The sequence below is a fragment of the Diospyros lotus genome, chromosome 13 (genome assembly GCF_014633365.1).
Source record: "Diospyros lotus cultivar Yz01 chromosome 13, ASM1463336v1, whole genome shotgun sequence".
Classification (NCBI taxonomy): Eukaryota; Viridiplantae; Streptophyta; class Magnoliopsida; order Ericales; family Ebenaceae; genus Diospyros; species Diospyros lotus.
The window spans coordinates 8,282,870-8,308,436 of record NC_068350.1 but is presented as its reverse complement, the minus strand read 5'-3'; the positions used below and the strand labels follow the sequence as shown (position 1 = coordinate 8,308,436).

At 42.4% G+C, this 25,567-nt stretch overlaps 1 protein-coding gene across 1 annotated transcript; it reads right to left on the bottom strand.

The window, feature by feature from the left end:
* Nucleotides 1–20,713: 20,713 nt before the first annotated feature.
* On the bottom strand, nt 20,714–22,900 carry LOC127787987 (protein SODIUM POTASSIUM ROOT DEFECTIVE 3). Its single transcript, XM_052316104.1, has 3 exons — nt 22,121–22,900; nt 21,297–21,372; nt 20,714–21,143 (listed from the first exon to the last, which is right to left on the bottom strand). Exons 1-3 carry the CDS (start codon nt 22,727–22,729, stop codon nt 20,971–20,973), a joined length of 858 nt encoding a protein of 285 aa, XP_052172064.1. The 5' UTR covers nt 22,730–22,900; the 3' UTR covers nt 20,714–20,970.
* Between the last annotated feature and the right edge of the window lie 2,667 nt (nt 22,901–25,567).

The following is a 25,567-nucleotide window of genomic DNA, read 5'->3' as shown; positions in this document are numbered from 1 at the left end:
TAACTATATTTCTTTCATACATAGAGTGAAATAAAAAAGAAGTGAATAATATTGCTTTAGGTTCCTTCCGGCCCAAAAAAGAGTGGTCGGACGTGAGCTCACGACGATAAGGAACGAACTCTGGGGGGTGGCGGGCACTTGCAAGCTCTCCGACACTCAAGTAACTGATAGCCCATTTCGTGGTTTTAAGTGCGCGACAGATGGCGACTTCCTTGTGGTGGATTGACATCGGGTGATTTTCGGCCATTGGATGCGGCGTGTGGTGGCCTTATAAAGGCTATTTTTTGTCTGGAGTTTGTGCTCTTTGCTTCTCCAAGTGTTCAAATTCTTGCAATCTCGCAATTTCCTTGTGCTTTTCCACCGTCTTTGCAACCCTTAATCCAGATTGTGCTTTCGACTTGTGCTTCCCCTCTGCCCACGATTATGACCAGGTAATCCTTCAAATTTGTATTTCCCTCATTATTGTTGGATTGCGTTGGGAAGTTGTGAGGACTTCGCCAAGTGCGTGAGTAGTTTATTGCTTCGCTCCCTCTTTTGCTTCTGTTTGTGTAGGGAATATATGCTCATGCCAGTGTATTTTTTTGTAGGAAAAATGGCACTGAAGTTTGCCAAAAGAGACATGAAGGCACTCAGTAAGGAGAGGAATGAAATTGCGCCGAGCTTTGATTTGACTGACAAAGTGGTTGGGGAGGCCTTAGCCTCGCCAAAGTTAGCTCCCTCTATTGTACAACCATAACTCACAGTTGCATTTACTGAGGCTTCGGCTCTTTATCTTGCGGAGCCTATTATTTCTGAGGAGCTGGCTTGTCACAAAAAGTGATAGAGGGATTTCGAGGGGGAGGCCAGACCATCTGGTAGCTCGGGCCTTGTTGTCTACGAAATTTATTTGGTCCCGTTCCAGGATCTTGATTTTCGGAGCGACCTTTTCATTGATGCCCATCTATATTCTTTGTTAGAGCAAAAGAGGTTACTGGATCTTGGGTAACCCGCCACATTTCACCAGGCCGAGCACCAGGTACTCTAGCTTGCTGCGAATTGTCAAACGCTTGAGCAGATGTCATGAGTTGTCTTACCAAGATGAATCGAGATTACAAAGAGAAGCTAGGTTGGGCCTAGGAATCAGTGAAAAGGGAAATAAGGAAGAGTGTGGAGATGGTCGCTATCGAGGCAAAGAGAAGGGCCAATGAGGCCAAATCACTCAGCTCTAAGCAGGGTCTTGCGATTGGCGTTCTCTAAAGCCAGCTCAGCCCTGTTAGTGCAGAGCTGACAAGGCTAAAGGCAGAGGTTGTGGTAGCCAATGCTGAGGTAATGGAGAAGGAGATGAAGGCGAAAAATGATATTGTTGTCGCTTAGTCCGAGGTGGAAGAGGCGAAGGTTGAGGTGGCCAAGATCAAGGAGGAGGCCAGTAGGGCGCAGGCTGAGGCAGAAGAGTTGTCGGATGAGGCTTCCCTTCAATATGTTGAGGGGTACGAAGTGGCTCTGTCCCATGTTTGAGCTATCTTTCCCGAGCTGGATTTCTGGGCCTTTGGGCCTTTTAAAGAAATTAATGACGACCAACTTGTGGACTTAGTGGAAGGGAGTCGATCTGAGGGAGCCGACGTTCTGAAGGCAGCTGAGTTGCACTCGATCAAGGATAAAACGCTTGAAGATGTCAAGGTTGTTGATCATACTTTGACGTCCTTATCTAAGACCGTTATCGTGTCGTGATTCTTTCCTTTTTCTTTGTAGTAGTTTGCATGCTAGTGTAGGTCTTCTATTGCTGTGGCGCATAAATCTTGTAACTTTACAATCTTAATTTTGTAATGGACAACTTCTTTTTTCTCCTATTTACGATGCTCTATTTATGTTCTCTTATCTTCATGTATGCCTTGTTTTGCCTTTGTAACTCCGATGCATTTTGTTAGCCTTTATGGACTTGTTATGATCGAGGCTCGGGTGTTTATTGAGTAGGGTCAAGCTGGTAGGTAAGTATGGCTCTTAGCCCCCCTAAGTCGGATGCTCGTAGGGGAGTATTCGAGCTTGTGGATGTTTTATAGAGCTATTGTTGAGTAATTTGGTGTGGAGCTAGGCGCCCTACCAAGCTGGTTGGGCATAACTTTTACTTTGAATTCGGAGGGTCACTCTGACACCCTTACTTGATTACGCGAATGTTTCAAAAATTGAGGTGCATGCTTGAGAATGTGAGACGACACTTGTAAGCGTGGAGAAGAACCACTACCCTAGGTGGGGCAAGTTTGTCAGAACATTAATTGCATGGTATGTGGCGGGATCGCAATGGTCGCTTTGGCTAGTATTTGTTCGTTGGATGCCCTGCACGATGCCTATAAATATGAGTTCCTTCCGTATATGAGTACTTCTCGCACTCATCTTTAACTATTCTTCTGTCTTGCCTCCTATCGCGTACGAATTCTCTAGTTTTTAGGTTTTCTGATCGGCTGGATAGTTTGCTAGTCTGCTCGCTAATGACTGTATTAACTTCAAACCCTGCTTGTTCATATGACTGGGTAAGCGAGGAGGTTACCAAGATCGCCTCAAGATACCTTATTGGATCATCTGTGGAAGCGGTGAGGAGGGGAATCCTCTTTTCTGGAACCAAGGACTAGCAAGAAAAGTTCATTTGCCATCCGTGCGGGAAGAAAAAGTGTGTTTATTCGGAACTCAATTCTGTCTCGGACGCCGGCTTTGTTTACATGTATGAGACATTTTTTTTTGCGACTACGCCTATAGTTGCCCTTGTCCGAGTTCTAGGGCTCGATTTTGCAAGTGTTGAACGTTGACTCGACACAACTACATTCAAACAGCTGGGGCTTCATTCGTGGTTTTGACGTATTGGTTGAGTTTCTTGGTCGGAAGCCTAATCTGGTGGTCTTTTTCTTTTATTATCACTGGAAAGAGGCTGAAAATGACAGTTGGGTTTCCTAGACCGGGCGTTTGGGAAGGAAGCTACTGAAAGATTTCAATTCCTCATACAAACATTTTAAGGACAACTATTTGAAGGTGGCCTCGAAGTCAGACAAGCTAGCTTTTTCCTAGATGCGAAGGGCTGGGAGAAGTATCCCATACGCTGGTAGTTGAAGTCGAGCTCTTTCATAGATGTGGAGTATGAGAGCCTAGATTCGGAGGACCAAGCTTTGGTGGACGCATTTGCGTTCTCTCCCCAACTTGAGTCCACGAGGCTTATTGAGTTCGAGAAAGATCTCGAGGGCTTATCTGAGTACATGGGTAAGTTATTGTCGCCTTTCTTATGTTTGGTTTTCATTGACCGTGGCTAATATCAGTGTTTATTGTTCTAGGCTAGACGACACCTAATTTGACGTCAAAGGAGGTGATGAGGCATACAACAGAGAAGAGTGCCCAGTCGCCCTTCGGGGTGGTGGTTGGCAAGAAGAAAGTCATCTTTGCGAAACCAAAAGGCCCTATCCTTGTCTAACCGATTTTCATGGTTGTTGTTGTGGACGTTGTCCCTTCTCCTCCATCTGATGAAATGATGGAGCTCGAGAAGGCCCCTTTACAATGGAAGAGGTGTTGAGTTGTCGATGAGTCGGGATCTTCGAGCTTAGGTCAAGCTGTTGATGTGCTGGGCCCTTCGAGCTTGGGCCGAGTCGGGGGTGAGCTGATGTCTTCTCGCTCAGAGCATCGTCTTAGACTAAGCTTATGGGGTTGTATCGATGCCTAGGCCGATCCCCAAAGCCTCTAGAGCCATGACTTCCAGCTAGGAAAGTTCATCATGAATCATCTTTCTCTGGAGTCAGATTAAGAGAGGCATGCTTCCTTGGGGCATGCCGGGTTGTTTTGGTGGGTACAGATGCAACTTTTGCGTGTTGCCAAAGCTACCCATTCGTTGCCGATCAAGGCCAAGTTACAAGGGGACTACGTCGTGGAAGCTAAAAGGAAACTACAAACAGCGAGGCAGAAGGCTAAGGAAGCCTGGGAGACCACACAAAAATGGGTCGATGAGCGACTAAGGGTTGAGATGAAGGAATTGGGTGTTCGAGTTGCGATGGCTGAGGAGGTAACTGTGAGGTCGGAGTCTAATTTCCAAAGGGCGATCGAGGGGAGGGATGCAGCTTCGAAAGAAGTAAATGAGTTGAAAGAGTGCTTGCCCATTTCAAGGATTGGTTTCAGATTGAGAAGGAGAGGGCAAAGGTATGGGAGGCTAAACGAGTTACCACCCTTTATGAGGTCGTTCATTTTGAAACTATGTTGGGGGGTTTGAAGAATGAGGCCCTTAACTAATATCTCGATAGTTTTTCCACGGCTTTGGTGCAAGTTTGAATGCTTCAACCCGGGGTGGATCTTTCTAGTTGCAACCTATTCAAAGAGATCATGGACGACTGGCTTGTGGACTCAGATATAGAGGGCCTGACTAACCAGCGTGAGGCCTTGGAGAAGGTGTAGAAGGTTAGTGGTCAGTTGAGGGGACTGGCGAGCAACCTGCTGAACCCCGGTCATTGCCTAGCTTGCCCAACTTGTTGCTAATCCCTAAGATTACCTTTGCCTCTTTTTGCTTTGTTTTTTCTTTTGTTGCATCGTGTAAATGATGTAGATATTTTACTTTATTTATTGAATAAAGGATATATTCTTGGGCATGCTTTGGCTTTGCATCTATTTCTTTTTCCTTTTGTTTTCTTTGCGGTTGGTTCTTCAAGCCTTGTTTAACGAGAGAGAGAGAGAGAGAGAGAGAGAGAGAGAGAGAGAGGAAGGTCGTGGTGGACCCGAGGTCAACCCGCCGAGGACTCGGGTGGCTCGACGGCTCGAGGTCTGTTGATGCCTGTTTGATTCAAGGCACAGTCTGGGTGATACTGAGGTAGTTTGAGGAAAATTAGGATAAACCCGAGGTTCGCTTGTCGGGGTAGACCCAGGCGCTTGGGGGTGGACTGAAGTCGGCGAGCCTGTAACATCCTTGACCTTGGAAAAAATAAAATAAAATAATAAAAATAAATAATACATGATTTGGTGCGTTGAAGGTGATTTATGAGTATATTTGCTTTCTTTTTTTTTAGGAAAATAATGTGCTTTGAATAAGGGAAGTAAATAAGAAATTATGGTATTTCTTGGGTTAAGTTCAAAGTAGGAAAAAAATGAGCACTTAATTAATATAAAATTAAGTTAGGTGGGATAAAGCAAAAAGGGAGCTCATAGTTTAAAGGTTTGGAAGTGCAATGTGCATGGAATGTTGGAAGCTTCAAATCTTGGGACGTGCAAGATGCTGGAAACTTTAGAATATTATTAAGTAACAACCAAAGAACAAGTTAAATATAATAAATCCAAGTAAGGAATTGAAGGGGCTTTCAGCCAAGCTGGTTGTGCACTCACAGGAGCTTCCCTTTGGCCGTGGGTTCGATCCAAGAATAGGACAAAAAATTTGAAGGCAGATTTAAGGGAAGAAAGTTGGAATTTTTCAGCAAATTAATGGAGCAAAACGACGTCGTTTCAGTGTCAAATTGAAGCCCAAGAAGCTTCCCAGTTGCAGCCACGCGTCCAGCAGCAATTAACCTTGATTTTGGTTTCTGCCAGCTGCCAATTTCTCCTCCATTTCATAGGTTTCATACCCTCCTTGTGAAGCCAATTTACAGCCACGTTAGGGAGGAGTGGCCAAGGCAATTACCAGCCTAGAAATTGAGGATTAAAAACCATGGATTATACCATGGATTTTGGGAGAAAACAAGGGATGGCCAAACTTATAAATAGGCAACACAGCCATGGGATTAAGGCATTAAGCGAGGAAGTTCCGTGAGCTGAAGAAGGGAGAAATCAACTGAGAGGTAATATTTAGATTAATTAGTTTATTTTAATTAATTAGTTAATTAAAGTAATTAGTTTGTTTTAATTAATTAATTAGTTAGTTAAATTAAATTAGTAGTAAGTTGAAGTTTATTTTAATTAATTAGTTTAGTAAGTTAATTAGTGGGATTAGTAAATTAGTTAAACTAATGAATTTAGACAGTGGCTAATTAATTAATTACTTAGCCTCATATATATGTATAATTGTGGTAAGGGCGTTGTGGGTACGCTACCAGTTAGTGCAACGAAATAGAGTTGGTCAACGAGCAGCAAACAAATTAAGGTAAGAGTTTAATATGTTTTGCTTGTAAATTACTTTTGTCATGGCTTGCACAAGATATTAAGGAAGTGCCTAGGCATGGGGCAGTGGACTGTTGATCGTGAGGGTCCTAGGACAGGGTCATAGATGAAACCACTAGGGGTCACCTAGAGCCTGAGATAGGTGCGGTGGACAGTCTTACATGCACGCTGCACTTCATTATTATGTATGATGTCATGCTCATTAATTTACTGCATTGCATATTGCCTTTACTGAGTCCCCGGACTCACCCCTTCACTCCCACTAACCCAACAGATGGTTCGGGGTCTAAGAAAGGGAAAGCGGTAGTGGTGGAAGAGTCGCCGGTTAACAGTGATTGCAGGCAATGAGAATGTAGGTCATGTACGTGTCGTTTATGTAAATTATATATGCTCTGTACTTGACTATGGAACAAGTTAAGATTCCCGCTATGAGTAGTTCAGAGAATGTCATATGCTTAACTGTTAAAGTATTTTATTGAACATGTTGATAATCAATTTGATTTGTATTTTAAAGGCCTAGTTGGGTAAATTTTCGCTGCCTATGTTCTTGAACCCGAATACTCGACAGTCGGAGGCGACGAAGCCTGGACCCTACCTAGGGCGCCCATATTGTAACGCCTCGTCTTCCCAAAATGAGCATTACCTCGAGATTTCGGGAATATTTTTTTTTCAACATCATACACATAACATAAGTCTCTCGATATACATACCCTCATCATAATCATTTCCCGACAATCCCAATTATACCTTCTCAGCATATCAAAATTTAAAAATTAATAGACTAAGACAGGTATTATTAATTACATCAGCGGAAGCAAGATCGAAACCTCGATGATATATAATTGACAAATTCTTTTTAATACCAAATCGATGTTTCACATGAAAATATCAAAATATTACATAATCTCTGTACATCGTAACCATAGACAAAACTTACGAAAACTAAACATAACAGCTACATCTCGATGACATTCTTTCCCTTGGCGCCACTGCTTTCACTTGGAACGTTTGAATATTCCAGGGACATAGTCCAAATTAGATGCTGAATCATCTAAGTGAGAGTTCAAAAATATTTTCATGAATATATGCAAAATCATATATAAAATCGACAATCCTGACATGCCCCATCCTAAGAGAATCCCACATAGCACTTAACCTTAATCGAGAAAAATGCAATCTCTCTAAAGGCGTCACGACCACATCAACCCATTGACAAACACAATCCTGCTTAAGAGGAACAACCTCGACACATGAACCTGGGAATCACCCCATTGTCATTGTTAGGCATTACGCTCCTACTCAAAAGCATTCCAAACCCAACGCAACCCTAGCCCCAAGAGTATCACATCAGCATTATCCCTGGAATCAATGCCACCTCGGTATTAATGCTATTGCTCAAAGGAACCTGGGGTGGTGTCCACTCTCAGCCCCATCACTTGAGCCAAAACCAGGGTGATGTCCACTCTCAGCCCCGCTACTTGAGTACCGTAGGGTGAGATCCGTCTCAGCCCTGTCTCAAGTGGGTCACATAGCAATAATCCTCGGCACGCATCCCGAGTGCTGTCACTCGGAGGCCACGTCACAGGATTACAACCCACGTCCCATATGGACAACACAACATGCCAATGTCGAAAATCATAACATGCATGACATAAAATCAACATCTTGATGTATGCAATTTATCGTACAAAATCTAACCCAGGTGTAAATAATCATTTATAAAACCATCAATAAACCTAGCCATGGGGATGAACACTCATAGTAAACCATTTATATGCCACAAACGAATTTTTCGATAGAACCACTCACCTTTAGATGCAATTCAAATTTTTCTTGAAAAGCGCGATACGCCTCGATTTGCGTGCCCACCCCGAACTTCGCATGAGTCACTTCACCTTAACTCGCTAGGCACCCTATTTATCATATCTATCCATCAATTATCCAAATATAATTTTCTTAATTTTCCTCATATTTTTCTATTTTTCTCCCATTTTCTTATCACTAATAATGCAAAATAATTATCTATGCAACTATTTTCTCAAATGTTTTTACATAATAATTCATAAAATAATAAAAAAAATTTCAAAAATACCTGAGCCCTCACGCGCGGGCGAGTGGGCTGGAGGATTCGGCTGGCGCGTGACAGTCACGCGTCGGTCGTCTTCTTCATTTTTTCGATCGTCGACGATGCTCCAATGCTCGATTTTCTTACACCGATCGAAAGCCCATGTAATACCCCAAGAGCGCAGAGAAGTTAGTATATATCGAGGATAGTGTAAGGAAGGAAACAATACCAGCTGGATACTTTTTGGGCTGAATGTTGGCAAAAAACTCCCAAGTTAAGCGTGCTTAATCTGGGGTAATCCAGGGATGGGTGACCCCCCTGGGAAGTTCGCGTAGGCCCATCAGGGTAAGTTGTTCCGGTCCTTCCTATAGCTCGATCGGGATGTTACAGGTGGTATCAGAGCCGACCCCCGAGCCTCTGAGCGCGGTGGTGGGGAAAACCTCAGCGATGATGCTGAGTCCCCGAGGGGGGGTGCGTGTAGGCACCTTAGGCAAATCCCACATCGGCCATGCATCGGGGGGAGATCTGGGACCGGTTGTAAGGTCACATGACGAGGACGTCATGTGCTCAAGGGGGGGAGAATGTAATACCCCGAGAGCCCAGAGAAGTTAGTATATATCGAGGATAGTGTAAGGAAGGAAACAATGCCAGCTGGATACCTTTTGGGCTGAATGTTGGCAAAGAACTCCCAAGTTAAGCGTGCTTGACCTGGGGTAATCCAGGGATGGGTGACCTCCCTGGGAAGTTCGCGTAGGCCCATCAGGATAAGTTGTTCCGGTTCTTCCTATCACTCGATGCGGGATGTTACAAATGGTATCAGAGCCGACCCCCGAGCCTCTGAGCGCGGTGGTGGGGCAAACCTCAGCGAGGAAGCTGAGTCCCTGAGTGGGGGTGCGTGTAGGCACCTTAGGCAAATCCCACATCGGCCATGCATCGGGGGGAGATCTGGGACCAGTTGTAAGGTCGCATGACGAGGACGTCATGTGCTCAAGGGGGGAGAATGTAATACCCCAAGAGCCCAGAGAAGTTAGTATATATCGAGGATAGTGTAAGGAAGGAAACAACACCAGCTGGATACCTTTTGGGCTGAATGTTGGCAAAGAACTCCCAAGTTAAGCGTGCTTAATCTGGGGTAATCCAGGGATGGGTGACCCCCCTAGGAAGTTCGCGTAGGCCCATCAGGGTAAGTTGTTCCGGTCCTTCCTATCGCTCGATCGGGATGTTACAGCCCATCTCTAGTCGATCATGATGCCGTCGATTTCAGGCCGAAAGGCCATCGAAAAAGCCCCCGATCGGGCAGTTACAGGCGCGGCTCGGCGGTCTGCCTCGTTTTTCCAATTAGCCCTCGAATCCCCCTCAAAACACCTCAAAAATTCACGAAACTTACTAGAAATGCTCCTCTTGACTCAAGGATCAAAAGCCCCTTATTGGCTTCCCTCGATTTGCCCTCAAACTCTAGCGATTTGGTGCTTCAAAATCGGCCAAAATCCTTGGCTATTTATAGGCCAAAATCGACCCCCACGTGGCCAATTTTCGGCCATCGCTTCTCCCACACGCCTTCTAGACCGTCCTTGGCCATGCCCTGACGAGATTTGCTGCCCAAATCTTTGGATTTTCTGGCCAAATCTGCTGCCAGATCTGCCATGCTTTGGCAGATTTTTGAAAATTACATTTTGGCCCCTTAGAAACTTCCTTTTGCATTTTAGCCCTTATTCTCAAGCCCATGATCTTCCCAACACCATCACCAAGACCGTCAAGATTAGTACTTCTTATTTTTCCCTTGAAACTTTCAAAAAATTATCGTTTTGACCTCCCTCGAGCAAATTTAGAAAATTGTACTTAGGCCCGACTGATCATTTTGACCTTAAACCCACTTGATTCAACCTGAAATCACTTAAGGGTTGTTCTATACATAAAATATTAGTCCTTGACATGCTCCGTTGACTTTTTGGATGTCTCGTATGTCGATTCAGTTTTTTCAGCCCGGTCGACAGCTGTACCGAAAATTGTTCCCGATCCAATTTATTTCATCACCAAAAATCATAACTTATATTACTTGATGATGCTATACCATTTTTCTTAATTATCTAGGGTCCGAGGTACTCCCTTCGGTCGATTCGGTGATTTATTTTACTTTTAAACCCACTTTTCGGTATTTTAAACTTGCCCAAATCACGTGATGACCTCACATAGATATGGGGTATTACACATATTATTTTAATTCTTTATGATGATCGGGCATAGTCATCCTTTGAGATAGGCCAGGGTTGTAACCACGGGTTATGGTGACACTTGGTAGTGGGGCTGGGGCGTTATAGGGCCAATGAGCAACGTTTGGGTATTATGTTTGGGATGCACGTGCGGACGGAGCCCAAAGTGTGTAGTTATGAAGATGAAGTGAGGTTTTCAAACGCGGGGTGTGTTGCTTTCCTAGGAGGCGCCTTCATGAAGGTGAATAGATGTTTTCCCACGCGAGGTGTGTCATTTCCCTAGGACACATTTGTTGGGATATTAACTATTCAGGCACATGGTTGTATTGTAATAACGATTCTCCGTTTGTTGGGTGTGAGGCATTATTGACGAGACGCGTGGCAAGATCACATTAGGGGCTATGGTGGAAGATTCTAGGCCGTCGAATGCTCCTCATAGTGTCTATAAAAGGGGAGGATTCCACCTTGTTCCTGCACACCTTATAGTCGTTCTTGGATACTTTTTATTTTCTAGGAAGTCTTAGAGCTCCTAGGTTTTGAGGGATGAAGTTTTTGGTTCAACGCGAGGTCTTGCCAGTCGATGGCAGCATCTTCGTTGGTGATGTTGCAGGGTGGTCAAGGTGTCCATAATAGGAGTTAAGCGTGTTTAGGCGAGGGTGATACTAGAATGGGTGGTTTCGGGCGAGAGTGATACTAGAATGGGTGGCCTAGGTCATCTTCTAGTTTATCCCTCGGCCACTCTTGCCTTCCTTCCTTTTGCTCTTGCCTTCTTGCGGATCTCCTGCCACCATGCACTTCTCCAGGTAGCTCCCTCAGCTGGGGCAGAGGTCCTTTACCTTGGGAGTTGTTGCTACTCCGGTCTGTAGATCTGTGATCATGTTGGATTTACTTAACATTCCCAACATTGATACATGACAAGGTTTCTCGTTGGGGTGTTTACATGTCGTGAGATGCTGCGAGAGGCTTTAATGGAATAGAAGGAAAATGTTCAATGGCTACGTCTTCATAGTGTTGTAGGTTGATCATTGTAAGATGGAAGACTAGTTTCGTAATGATGGTTGTTTTATTTGGTTGTACTTCATAGTGTTGTGGGTTGGTTATCAAGAATATAAACCTTGTAATGTGCACCTTGTAATGTAATGAAATAATGAAATGACGATTTTTTCGAGTACCTCGTAACTTTTGGCTCTCTCAATTCTTACTTTGTTGTAGTATTTAGATGAATGCTTTGATTATTACAAAGTGCCATCTAAGCGGAGGTCGTCGGACTTGTTTGATACGAGGCGTGAATTTGAGAAAGACCGAGGTAACTCAAGGTTCTTTTGTGCTTGTTTGATAAAAGGCATGGTTTGGGCGACATCAAAGTGACTCGAGATCTGCTAACGCCTGTTTGATACAATGCGTGAGTTTGAGTAAGACCAAGGTAACTTGAGGTCCGTTTGTGCTTGTTTGACAAAGGCGTGGTATGGGCGAGATCGAGATGACTTGAGGTCTGCCAACGCTTGTTTGATACAAGGCGTTAGTTTGAGTGAGAACGAGGTAACTTGAGGTTCGTTTGTGCTTGTTTGATACAAGGTGTGGTTTGGGTGAGATCGAGGTGACTCGAGGTTTGCCAATGCCTGTTTGATACAAGGTGTGAGTTTCAGTAAGACTGAGGTAACTCGAGATTCGTTTGTGCCTGTTTGACATAAGGCATGGTGAAAATGAGAGAGACAAGGTCTCAAGGTCCGCCTATCGGGGTAAACCTAGGCACTTGGGGGTGAATTGACCGCGTTGGTTTGATACGAGGAGCACAACTTAGACCAAGATGACTCGAGGTTTGGTCGTGCTGAATTGACCCTCGCCCTTGTCTGATCCCAAGGACGATAAACAGTACAACAAAAGAGTGGCAAGGCCTTAAGGTTCACCTGCTGGGGTAGACTTGGGCGCTTGGGGGAAAACCGACTGCGTCGGTTTGATACATAGAGCACAGCTTGGACCGAGATGACTTGAGTGATATTTTACTCTTGAGTAATGAAATGGTTTTGATGAATGTCTATATGAAAATCAATATATGAAAATCAATTTATATGGATTTTGTGAATGAGAAAATGAATTTTTAATATATGAGTTTTGAAGCAAGGTATGAAAACCTATAGAAGAAATATTGAGTAAGGTTGAGTGTGATTTGTTTCAAAAATATACTTTTGATAATCTCAACTTGTTTTAAAGATAATCAAAATGAGTTTTTAAGGAATCGAATAAGGTTGTTTTGAAAATTCAAGTTTTTCTAAAGAATAGTCGACTATCAGGATCATTCTGTCGACTATGCTTCAAAATAGTCAACTGTTTTTAATGTTCTGTCGACTATTTAAGCATCTGTCGACTATTTTAGCATCTGTCGACTATCGAGTAAAAATAGTCGACTATGCCTTTTGATCTGTCGACTATTTTTGTTCATAAAATTCAAAAATTTCTTCTCATTTCAGCAACTGTCGATTATTCAAGTATGTCTGTCAACTATTGGATTTTTGTATTAAAAATAGTTGACTATCAGTATATGTCTGTCGACTATTCTTAGTTTTACTTGTAAAAATAGTTGACTAATCTTTTCTTCTGTCGACTATTATGTTTCACAGATTTTATAACGGCTAGTATTTCAACTCCAACGGTCACAAAAACGGCTAGTTTCTTCTTCAATCCTTATGGATGCTTATATATACAACTCATGGATGATCAAGGAGTGGCTAATGGATGGAAACGAGATGATCTAGCAATTGCAAATAATTTTATTCGAGCTTACAGTGTTTGGGCTTTCATTATTTTATTTTTCTCGCCAAGGCTTTGCTATTCTATCATTGTAAATTTATTGTTAAGCCTTGTTTTTCATTGTGAGAGAACTTGTAACTAAGAGTGTTAACTCTTAGCTTATCTCTTTCATTTGTATTGTTTCTATTTTCCTAGCTTGTGTAGCTAGAGGGCCCATTAAATTGGGAGGTTGTATTTCCTAGCTTGTGTAGCTAGAGGGCTTACTTGTGTAAGTAGGAGGTTTTAGTGAATTGGTTTAAAATCCTTAGTGGGAGCTAAGGTAGTGGATTAGGCTTGGTTTAAGCCGAACCACTATAAATCCTTTGTGTCTTTTATTCTCCTTGCTTTACATTTGTCATTTCATATGTTCTATATTTTAAATCACTAAAACCTCAATTGGGTTAAAAAGTTTTTCAAGATTTTTTTAAATATCCAATTCACCCCCCCTCTTGGTGTGTGCCATAGCATCTCCCATTCTAACATTGAGGTTTGACGATGCTGAATTAACCTCTACCCTTGTCTGATCCCAAGGATGGTAAATGAAACGACGAAAGAGAGGCAAGGCCTCAAGGTCCGCCTGCTTGGGTAGACCAAAGCTCTTGGGGGTGGACTGACCACGTCAGTTTGATACATGGAGCATGACTTGGATCGAGATGACTCAAGGTGCGGTGCTGTTGAACTGACCCCAGCCCCTGTTTGACCTCAAGGATGGTAGACAACACGGTAAAAGAGAGGCAAGGTCTCAAGGTCCACTCGTCGGGGTAGACCCAAGCATTTAGGGGCGAATTGACCTCATCAGTTTGTTACACGGAGCACAGCTTGGACCGAGATGACTTGAGGTCTGGCCGTGCTAAACTGACCCTCGCCCTTGTCTGAGCCAAGGATGGTGAACAATACAGCAAAAGAGAGATAATCCCTCAAGGTCTGCCTATCGGGGTAGAACCGGGTGTTTAGGGGCAGATTGACCGTGTCGGTTTGATACACGAAGCAAGACTGGGACCAAGATGGCTCAAGGTCTGGCCGTGCTGAACTAACCCCTGCCCCTATCTGATCCCAAGAACAGTAGACGACACGACAAAAAAGAGGCAAGGCCTCAAGGTCCGTTCGTCGGGGTAAACTTGGGCACTTGGGGGAGGACTGACTGCCCCGATTTGATACACAAAGCACAGTTTAAGAGAGATGCCAGTATGGACTGAGAGTAGCCTCATTGTTTTCCGTGATGAAAGATAGTCCAAGTTCAATGATGAAAGATAAGTTTTTGATATAGATAATTTTCAAGGTAAAAGATAGGTCTTCAAGATGTTTCGACTAAATAACTTTCGATTTTATTGATGACGAGTAACTACATAACATATAGGCAAATGTCTGATGAATATCAAATGTTGGAAGAACATCAGACGAAATTTAGGCTTGGACTCGTGTAAAGACATAATGAATAATGAATGAATTGAATTGAATTGACCTGACTAGGCATAATTTAGTCAATTGAATGATACAATAGAAATACTTAAAATAATTACTTAGCTATAATATCCTTACAGGTTGGCTATATTTCATGACCTTGGCAAGGGCTTCCTTGAGAGCTCAGCCAGGTGGTAGGCTCCATTGCTCAGGTTATTAATGACTCGGTAAGGACCTTCCCAGTTGGCGTCGAGCTTCCCTTCCCCGGGTTGTTGCCTTCGTCTTTCGATCTTTTGTAGGACCAGGTCTCCTTCTTGGAATTGTTTGGGCCTGACCTTTTTATTATATTTTCGGGTCGCCCTTTGCTTAGCAGCTTATTCACGAATATAAGCCCAGTCTCGAATTTCCTAGATGAGATCGAGATCGACTCTTCGTTCCTCATTATTGATGTCCTCCTGGAAATGTTGTCACCTAGGAGTGGGCTCCCTAACTTCCACTGGGATCATGGCTTTGGACCCATAGGTGAGTTAAAAAGGTGTCTCCATGGTTGAAGTTTAAGTCGTGGTATGGTATGACCATAGCACTATGAGGAGTTCTTCCGACCATGCTCCCTTGGTGTGGTCTAGTTGTTTCTTTAATCATACCAAGATGATCTTGTTGGTGACCTCAGCTTGGTCGTTGGTCTACAAGTGTTCAACTGAGGTGAAGACATAGAGGATGCCAAGCTCTTTGCAAAATTCTCGGAGCTTGCTGTTGGTGAACTGGGTACTATTGTTTGAAGATAACATCCTGGGTAGGTTGTATCAATAGATGATTCTTTTCCAAATGAGCCTTTTGATCTTTTCAGCAATGACCGTGGCCAGGGGCTCGGCTTCGATCCATTTGGTAAAATAATCAATTGCCACCACTATGAACTTGAGTTGTCCCAAGGCGATTAGGAAAGGCCTAAGGATATCTATTCCTCATTTGTAAAATGGCTAAGCGTTGTTGAGGTTGTGGAGCTCTTCTGGTGGGGAATGATGGGTGCTTGCGAACCTTCGACATTTGTCGCAGTGCTTTACATAGGCTAGACAATCATTTCTCATTGTCGGCAAATAGTATTCAACTCTCAGTACCTTTGCCGCTAGGGACTGTCCTCCGAGATGGCTTCCACACATTTCTTCGTGTACTTTGGCCATGATGTATGTGGACTGGTCGGTGTCAACACATTTGAGTAGTGGTGTGGAAAAGCCTCTTTTGTACATTTGATCCCCAAGTAGGGTGAAGAAGCAAGCTGTCTTTTTAAGTTTCCTAGCTTCCTTGACATTAGCGGGGAGTGTCCCATCTTGTAAGAATTGGATGATGGTGGACCCCCAGAATTTTGGTGCCATCTCCAAGGCTTGAACGTCAGTTAGGTCGATAGTGGGTGAGTCCAAGGCTTCCTGTATGACAGACTGGTTATTTCTAGGCTTTTTTATACTGGACAGTTTTGAGAGTAGGTTTGCCCACAAGTTTTGCTCCCTGGGGATATACTCAATTTCAAAGTATTCAAAAGACTCGGGTAAAGTTCTGACCTTGTTGAGGTATCGATCAATTTGTGGGTCTTTTGCTTGGAATTCGCCTTTGACTTGATTGGTCACTAGTTGGGAATCGCTTCTTGTGACCACTTATGCTGCTCTCATTTCCCTTGCCAATTTTAGTCTGGCTATAAGGGCCTCATATTATGCCTGGTTGTTGTTTTCCTTGAAGTTGAAATGGAGAGACTGTTCCAGTGTCAACCCATAGGGCCCCTTCAGGATTATTCCAACCCTGCTTCCCTTGATGTTGGAAGCTCTGTCGACAAACAATATCCAGGGATTAGATTCTAGGCTCGAATAAGAAGAAGATAATTTGGCGTAGAAATTGAACAATACTTGAGATTTGATGTGCTTACGGGGTTAGTATTATATATTGAATTCAGAAAGTTAGACTAACCATGCGATCATCCTTCCTGAGAGTTCCAGCTTTTAAAGTACTTGCTAGATTGGTTGATTTGCCTAAGACTATGATTTGGTGACTTTGAAAGTATGGCCTGAGTTTTCGAATTGTGGTCATTAACGTGAGTGCCAACTTTTCAATATTTTAATAACACAGTTCAGGTCCCTAGAAGACCCTGTTGATAAAGTACACCGACCATTGCGATTTTCCTTTCTCTCTGACTAGTACAACGTTGAGGGCGCTTTCAGTGATGGAGAGGTAAAGTGAGAGTTCTTCCCTTGGCTCCAGCTTTGAAAGAATATGGGGCACTGCTAAAAGGCCCTTAAGTTCCTGGAAGGCAGCTTTACACTACTCCGTCCACTGGAATTCTGTCGACTTTTTTAGACATTGGAAAAATGGTAGACCCCAATTTGCCGATCTTGAGAGAAAAAGAGAGAGAGCTATTATCTAGCCTGTTAGTCATTGAACTTCTTTTACATTGATAGGGATATGCATTTTGAGGATGGATCTGCATTTATCTGAGTTGGCTTCGATCTCTCGACTGGTCAGCATGAAGCCAATGAATTTTCATGCTTTCACCCCCAAACACACATTTCTGAGGGTTGAGCCTCATGTTGTGTTGTCAAAGTTGGCTAAAAATCTTGGACAAGTTTGAGTAGTGATCCTGACTTTCTAGTGTCTTGGCCACCATGTTGTCTATGTAGAATTCAATGTTTTTCAGCCAATCTGTTTTGCGAATACCTTGTTCATCAGTTGTTGGTATGTTGCACTTACATTCTTTAGTCCAAATGGCATAACCTAGTAATAGAAGTTAGCATTCTCTGTGATGAACGCAGTCTTCTCCTTGTCACTAGGGTGTATTTAGATTTGGTTGTAGCCAGAATAAGCGTCCATGAAGCTTAAGTAATTGTAGCTGAAGGCCGTATATATGAGCCAGTCAATATTGGGTATCAGATATGAATCCTTTGGGCATGCTTTGTTTAGATTGGTGAAGTCGATGTACATTCTTCATTTTTCTAAGGATTTTTTCACCATGACCACGTTGGCCAGCCATGTGGTATACTACACTTCTCTGATAAATTCGACTTGAGAAGTTTTGTTGTCTCCTCAGCCACCACGTGTTGCCATTCTTCTCCCAGCTTCCATTTTCCTCTGGGTGACCGATCTTGCATTTGGATCCAATGCCAACCTATGGAAGATGAAGGATGGATCAATTCTAGGCATGTCAACAGGTGTCCAAGCGAAGAGGTTTGCATTTTGTTGGAGCAGACTGACCAGTCTTTCTCTCAACTCGTTCGACAAGTTGGAGCCGATATGGGTAACCTACTCTGGAAAGGGACCCAACTTTATAAGATGAAGTTCCATTATGGGTCCATCTTGGTCATAACACATTATGGTGTGGGGCCTAGTTGCTAGTGCTTGAGGTTTGACTACCGCTATTGTAAGCTCGGTTTCCTTCATCATCCTTGCTGGGTCTAGGGCTTCAAGCCTTGAGGTTATCGTGGTATCATTGTCAAGCTTCCTTATAGTCGGATTCTGATATTAGTAGTCGACACTGGGAACTTCATAGCTAGGTAGGGGGTTGATACGACTGTGCCCAAGGGGTTGAGAGATGGGCGGCCAAGGAACGCGTTGTATGGCTTCTAACACTCAACAACTAGGTACTGGACATTAATAGTTTTGATAAGTTGTGCCGTCCTGAACGTAGTTAGCAGATCGATGTACTCCTTAACGCCTACTTGCTCTCCTAAAAAATTGACCAAATTCTTGTGGAACAGCTTGAGACCTTCTTTTAGGATTCCCATTTTTCTTAAAGTTGACAAATACAGCAGGTCAATTGAGCTCCCTTGGTCAATGATGACCTTCTTCACCAAGAAGTTGGCAGCGATAACCGAGATTACCATGGGATCATTAAGGTTCTGGTCGATCCCCTCGAAGTCTTTGTTGGTGAAGGAGATTACTAGGTGTTGGGCCATCATTTTTGGCTTTCCCACGGCGTTGCTTACTAACACTACATCCCGGAGGTGTCGCTTCCTTGTTGAGCTCGAATCTTCTCTGCTTGTGAACCCTTCGAAGATGGTGTCGATGACCTCGACTATTTGATTGTTTGGGGGCGGTCTAACGTCCCGCCTTTCAACCACTCGAGGTCACCTCTAGGGGCTTCAGCTTCTTTTTCTATTTGGGTTACCTTACGAGGATTGTCTTCGATTTTCCATGGAAGTGTATTGGCGGAGATGACCCTTTCTAACTAGGCACTCAATCTGGTTCTTTAAGGCGACACATTCTTCGATTGTGTGCCCAAACATGCAGTGTAATCACACCGCTTGCTAGTGTCAGTGTTACCATGAGGAGGTCGTTGCTTTGTGGTGTTTGGGAGTGGGATAACCCTTGAGTTGTAGACTTCTTGGAAAATTTGATCTCGCCTAGTTGTGAGGGGAGTGTATGCATCGTAATGCAATCGAGGTGGCTCAGGGAACCTGTAGGCTGGTTCCCTTCATCCTCTATTACGATCTTTGTTTTCCTGTATTATGCCGAAGTGTTTCTCAGGATTGTGCTGGTGTCTGGTGGAAAGCCTCGGTTGGTGGACTAGCTGTGGTTGGGTGTCATTCTGTCGGGCAGCTGACACCTTCTCCATGTTTATGTACCATGCAACTTGTATCCTGAGATCGTCCAGGTCGGCGAAAAGGCTTCCGAGCTAGTGAGTAAGCAAAGGGGCCTAGTTTCAACCCAACCATAATAGCATGTAGGGAAACCAATGGATTGAGATCTCTGATTTGAATGGCCTCTTGATTGAATCTGTTCAGGAATGCCAGAGTGGCTCACGCTCTCCTTTCTTCAAGTGATGAGGCTGGCCAACGTCTTGTGGTGAACTCGACTTATAAAAACATGAGTGAGAAAGCCGGCTGCAAGCTCAGAGAAGTCATGGATGGAGTTTGGCTCTAGGGAGGGGAACCATAACATGGTTGACTTCTTAAACATGCTGGGAAAGGATCGACACATGATTGGGTTCGTACCTTTATTCAGTAGCATTGCAGCATTGAACATGGTGATGTGCTGTTGAGGGTTGGTAGTGTCGTCATATGGCTCCAAGGTACCGAGAAGGAGGGGGAGTAGGGGTGCGGATAGCCTGATGGTGTTGGTGATGACTACCCTTTGTGTCGTTGTTAACCTATTCGTTATGTTGGTCACGTTGCTGATTTCGGGTTAACTCAACGACTTGGTTTTAGAGTTGTTGGATGGTTTGGAGAAGGACCTCTGTGATGGCTGAATTTTTTGGGTTGTGGTTAGTGTTTGGGTTTTCTGGGTTGGGAAGGCTTCTAGTTCTGGCCATGGGAAGATGGTTGAGATTGGTATGGAGTGTTTTGGTAAGACTTATGAGGTATGTAAGTTTTACCGGACCTCACGGTGAGCGCCAGATGTTCTTTTTGGCCCAAAAAGGGGTGGTCAGACATGAGCTCGCGATGGTAAAGAACATGGGCTCTTGGAGAGAGCTGGTTTATATAGAATAAGGAGAGGTCCTCATGCATGCGTCGTGCATTGCAGGGCGATGAGACTGGATATCCGGAGCCAACGGAGCTCCCTGACGGTGGCATGGTGCCGATGAGATCTTCATTAAATGCGGATGAGATCTGCCATTAATGAGGATGTGATCAAGAGCGGGTGTAGGAGTACTTAACATGCAACTGTTATGATGTTGTTGTAAGCTGGAGTAGAGCTAAGATCGGGTTAAGGTTGGGCCTAGACTGGGTCGAGATCGGGCCGTGGGTCGAAGGCCAAGATTGGGTTGAGGTTAGGCCGTGGGTCGAGGAGAGTTAAGATTGGGCCAATAGGGTCTACTTTCTTTTCTTTTTTTTAGGTAAAAAATTAGCAATCACTGTCTTTCAGATTGCAAAATGAAATAAGAAAGAAGTGAATAAATTAAATTGCTTACTTTTTGTTTAACCTTTACTCTCTTGAGACCAACTGGATGTATGGGTGAACCAAAGTCTAACTGGCTCCATTCATTCCTCTTGTGAATATGATGATATTAGGTCGCTGGGTATGATATGGTATTTTTACTTTATAATAATAATCTTAATGTGGGACATCTATTAATTATTATGTGGTAGTTAAGAATTAAAAATAATTTTTATAAAATATAGTAAGTATTTGATGATATATTCGTTATTCAATAAAATATAAATATATATTACCCAACACATACAAAATATAGAAAAGAGGAATATATATGGCTATATTTAGAAGTTTCTGAATATGACATGTCGGGCATTTGCAGTTTCCAATAAACAAGTGTCAAGTGAGGGCCGCCTGATTTCTACAATCAAAACAGTGCAAGCCATGCCCATCTCCATCATACATACATCAATTTTCTTTACATATCAGAAAGAATCAAGACAGATTAAACAGCAGTTGAGTTTTTCATCTCACACCACACCACCTCAGCCAGTTTGAATGAATGAATCATCATCATGCAGCAGCAAGTGCTTTGCTTTTCTTGGTTTCTGAGGCTGAGGAGGGGGCAGGCGTCCACAGCTTTGCAGTCTTCACCTTCGATATGCTTGCAAGTACTCCCAGAGGTGTGACATCTCCCACCACTGTCACCTTCTTCGCCACCGAGTCTATGCTGAAGGATGTCACCCCTAAACAAACAACAACGGAGGGTGTGGGTTGCGTTTCGTTGCGTTAGTTAATAATAATTATAAACATAAGATTTGTGATTGTTATATTGGTTATAGTTTTTTTTTTTTTTTTTTTTTAAAAAAAATGATAAATTATATTCAAATTTCATGGACCTTGCATTCTAGAGAGGTGTTTCCTGATTTTGCCCTCGCAACCCTTGCAGTGGAGAGAGACCCTCAGAACAACGACCTGCACACACATCCCAACAAAACAACATAACTCCCTCAATAACTTAATTATTCCACATATATAAGGTATCTTTGGTATACATACCATTTACAAGTCATTATTTAATTTAGTTAGTATTTTTATTTAGACTAGCTAGCTAGGACTTGTGATTATTATTCACAAGGTGACATCAAAATTAACTTAACATCATCATCATTTACCACTAAAAATTATTTTTAAATTAATTTGAGCCAAATGATGGTCCCTCCTAGCTCATCATATAATAAATTAATTTAAAAATTATTTTTAAATTAATTTATTATTTATATCGGATAATCTTATATTATTTGACGTGAGCCCACCAAAAAGGATTGCACGTAATGAGATGGGGTTGGTGCTCGTGTCGGACAATGTAAGATAATAAGATTGTATAATGTTGTAACAAATCAATTTTGTACTTTAATACTACGCAAATTACACTATCTACCAATTTTGAAGGCGGCCATATACCTGGGTCTTACACTGGAGTGGACCCACCACTGTTTCACTTTTATTATCATCGCTATGATCATCTTCAGCCAAACATTGACAGGATAACATCATCTTCCTTTCATTTTCGACAAATCATTCTTGGTACCGGCTGATTTTTTAATGGATTTCACTAATTAATTTCTAGCTACAACATAAGCGATCGATAATATGTAAGTTCATATGTAATAGATATGGGTGGGTGTGTGTGTATATATATATATCTATAGAGAGAGAGAACCTGGTCTTGAGAGCGAGAGGACGGTGGCGGTTTTGAATCTGAAACAGAAGAAGAATCATCTTTCTTCAACTTGGAATTATCCACTGAATTTAACGCCAAAGATGGGCCAAAATCCGTTAACACGTCCAAGAAAGCCGTCTCCGTTCCCAACAAATACCTAGTCGAAGCCGCTGGGCTACTGAAATCTCCAGCCTTATTGGCCAGGACACTCTTCCTCGCACCGGCACCGCCATTACCATCACTCTCGCTTGGCTTAGCCGCCGCACTGCTCTCCTTGTTCTTCTTCTTCTTCGCCGCCCTACTATCATTATTATTTGACTGGACCGGAGAGCCCGTGGCGCTGCCCTTCTGACGGAGGAGGCTGTAGGGCACTGGGTCGACGGGCGGCGTCTGGGAGGCGCAGGGCGGAGGGCGGGGGAGGGATCTGGCGAGGCGGCGGGCGTCGCGGATGATGGGATTGTGGCGGTCGATGGCGCGGCTGCCGCTGCCGAGATGGGCGGTGGAAGAGGAGGAGGCCAAGGCGGAGGAAGAAGAGGAAGGGGAAGAAGAAGAAGGGGCTCCTTCCATGGTTAGGGTTATGGCCGTTGCGGCTTGGGATGCGCAGAACATGTTGTTAATTGAATTGAAATTCCTCTCGGCGTTTAGAGATCACTGAGAACTCAGAGCCGTCTCTCTCTCGGCTACCAAATGCTTTGGGGAATCTGCATTTCGACTTTTATGGGCGGAGAGACAGAGACAGAGACAGAAACAGAGAGAGAGAGTGTGCGTGTTTCCTCTCGCCGTTGCCAATTACCGTCCCATCCCATGCTGAAATCACATGCCAAAGCACCGGTTACCATTTGACACGTCAGCAATTCATTTTACTATATTTGATAAATTCTTAAAAGTCAGATAAGTTGACAAATAAATTTATAAAATAAGAATTAAAAAGACTAAAATATCCTCGTCCACATTGTATTTATATAATATGGGCGAAGATATTTTAGTCTTTTAACCCCCATTTTATAAGCCTATCTAGCCCTATAGAAGGACTCATTATATTTTGTTGTCGAAAAATTCAATTGGCAGCCATCTATTTTGCTCTTTGTGATCATTTTTTAAATATATCTGAAATATTCTTATTTAAAAATTTATTTTTACCCTCTCGCAACCACTTTCTCTCTCAATAAATTGGTCGTCAGCTGCCATATGCAGTCCCATTCACGTTGAAAATGATGCAGCCAATAATGTTAGATACGATGGGGCGAAAACAAAAAAACAAATAGATGAAAATACAACCATGGGATAAAAGGGAATGCATTCGAATACATACACAAATACATATATATATATACACATATACATACACATATATACACGCACACATACATATATACATATATACACACATAGACACACACACAATTGGTGGCGGCCATACCTGCCGGCAGAGACCGCCCATTGATGGTGACTGCCTCCATGGTGCCCTCCCAACGAAAAGGCACCCCAAACCCCAAGGTTCAGGGACCTTCAAGGCACCTTAAACCCTAGGGTTCAGGAGGCCATGAACAGGGTACCGTGAGAATGCCCGCCATGCCTATGTCTCTGTGTTTGTGTGTATATATATATATATATATATATGTATGTGTGAGTATATATATATGTATGTGTGTGTGTCTATTGTGATGGTGGCGGTTGCGACGTTGTCTCTGATTTTGTAGAGGCGGACCACACCCATACCCACACAGTTAGTCAGCAAACACTGAATTCGAGTTGTTGGGGTTTGAGAATGTGTTCAGGGATGACTGTGTATGGATGGTTGTGATAGAAGAGGGTATTTTTGAAAAATTTTGGTTACGAAAAATTATTAATGTAGCTATAAAGGGTAAAAAGAGAAATGTAAATTTTTAGTGACTGCGAAAAATAAAAATAGTGGTTGTGAATAGAATTTTCCTTTGCCCGAGCCTTACCAAACCGTTATTTCCAAACTATTATTTCCCTAGGTCCTGCTCACATTCAAAGAAAATATTTCAAATGGATTGTTTTAACCAGGGATGAGTAAAAGTTTGGGTAAACCGAACTGATAAGTTCAATCAGTTCGGTTATTTTCTTCAAGATTTTTAGTTATGTTCAATTATTAGCCTCGGTTGGGTTTGGTTATTTTTTTTTCAAGAATTTCGGTTATTCGGTTCCATTTTTTTGTTATTATTAACCAAAAAACCAAATCGAACCGACAAATCAGCCATTTTTTATTAGGTTTGGTTTGATTTTTTTGGTAAAAATTTTGGTTCGATTTTTGGTTCGATTACAATGGCTCAAAATTCGATTAGTTCAGTTTCGATTATTTTAATTAGTTTAGATGATTTGATCGATTTGGTTCGGTTATAACCGATTGCACATTCTTAGTTTTAACGTTTGTTTTGAATTATAAAAATAGAAAGTAAATCATAGAAGATTAAATTATTAAAAATAGACATTACCTAAATTTACAATATAATAAAAAAAATAAAAGAAAACTAAAGACGAAATGAGGTCTCTTATCTTTACCTAGAAGGAATTGTTTAGAAAAATAAATCACATAAAAATAATTTAAATCACAATAAGTAAGAGCTGGAATTTACTACGTTTTCCATATAATCCTGATGATGGCTATATCTATAAGAACAAATTATTCAAAAGATTAAATAAAATATATAACGAGTTTATTGAAAATATAATTTTATTTTAAAAAATTAATTAAAAAATTAAAATTCATATAATAGCTTTTTTGATAAAATTAAGATTATTTTTTTTAATAACCCAGATTCCAAGTTTCGCCCGATTAGTCCTAAAGATAAGCAGCCTTCTCCCGATTCGTCTACCAAATAAACTCAAATGCGGTTTCAGTGTATACATACGTAGAATATGACACTCACTTCACATCTTTCCATATAAGACAAATACTATTATAAAAATTTAATCTCTAATATTATTTGTGAAACTCCACGTGGTTCCCATTTACCCTTTAACCATGCCTGTGGAGACAAATTAAGACTACTTTGTGATGACGACGACTTGACACTAAGCCTCATTGAAATGTCACGATTGGTGTACAGGCTCACTTTTGGCAGATTCCGTATGAACTATGAACTGATGATCAAAAAACGAAAAATATTACAAGGGTTCTTCAACTATGAACTATGAACTTTTGTGATTATCCACTATCATACATCTGAGACGTGAATCCGTGATAATATTAATTTATATAGAGCCTTTTAAGCGGATTATTTCCTGCAACTGCAAGCAGAGCAGGCTCCGGCGGCAGCGCCTTATGACGCGTTTGGCTGGCTTGATCATGTCAGTCTTATGTAATCAATATTAATAATATTAATTACGGCTGTTACAGATAGTTTAACAAAGGGAGAAGAGGAAGAAAGAGGACAAAGCAACGGTTGAATATTGAATTGTGAGGGAGGCAGGCAGGCTGAG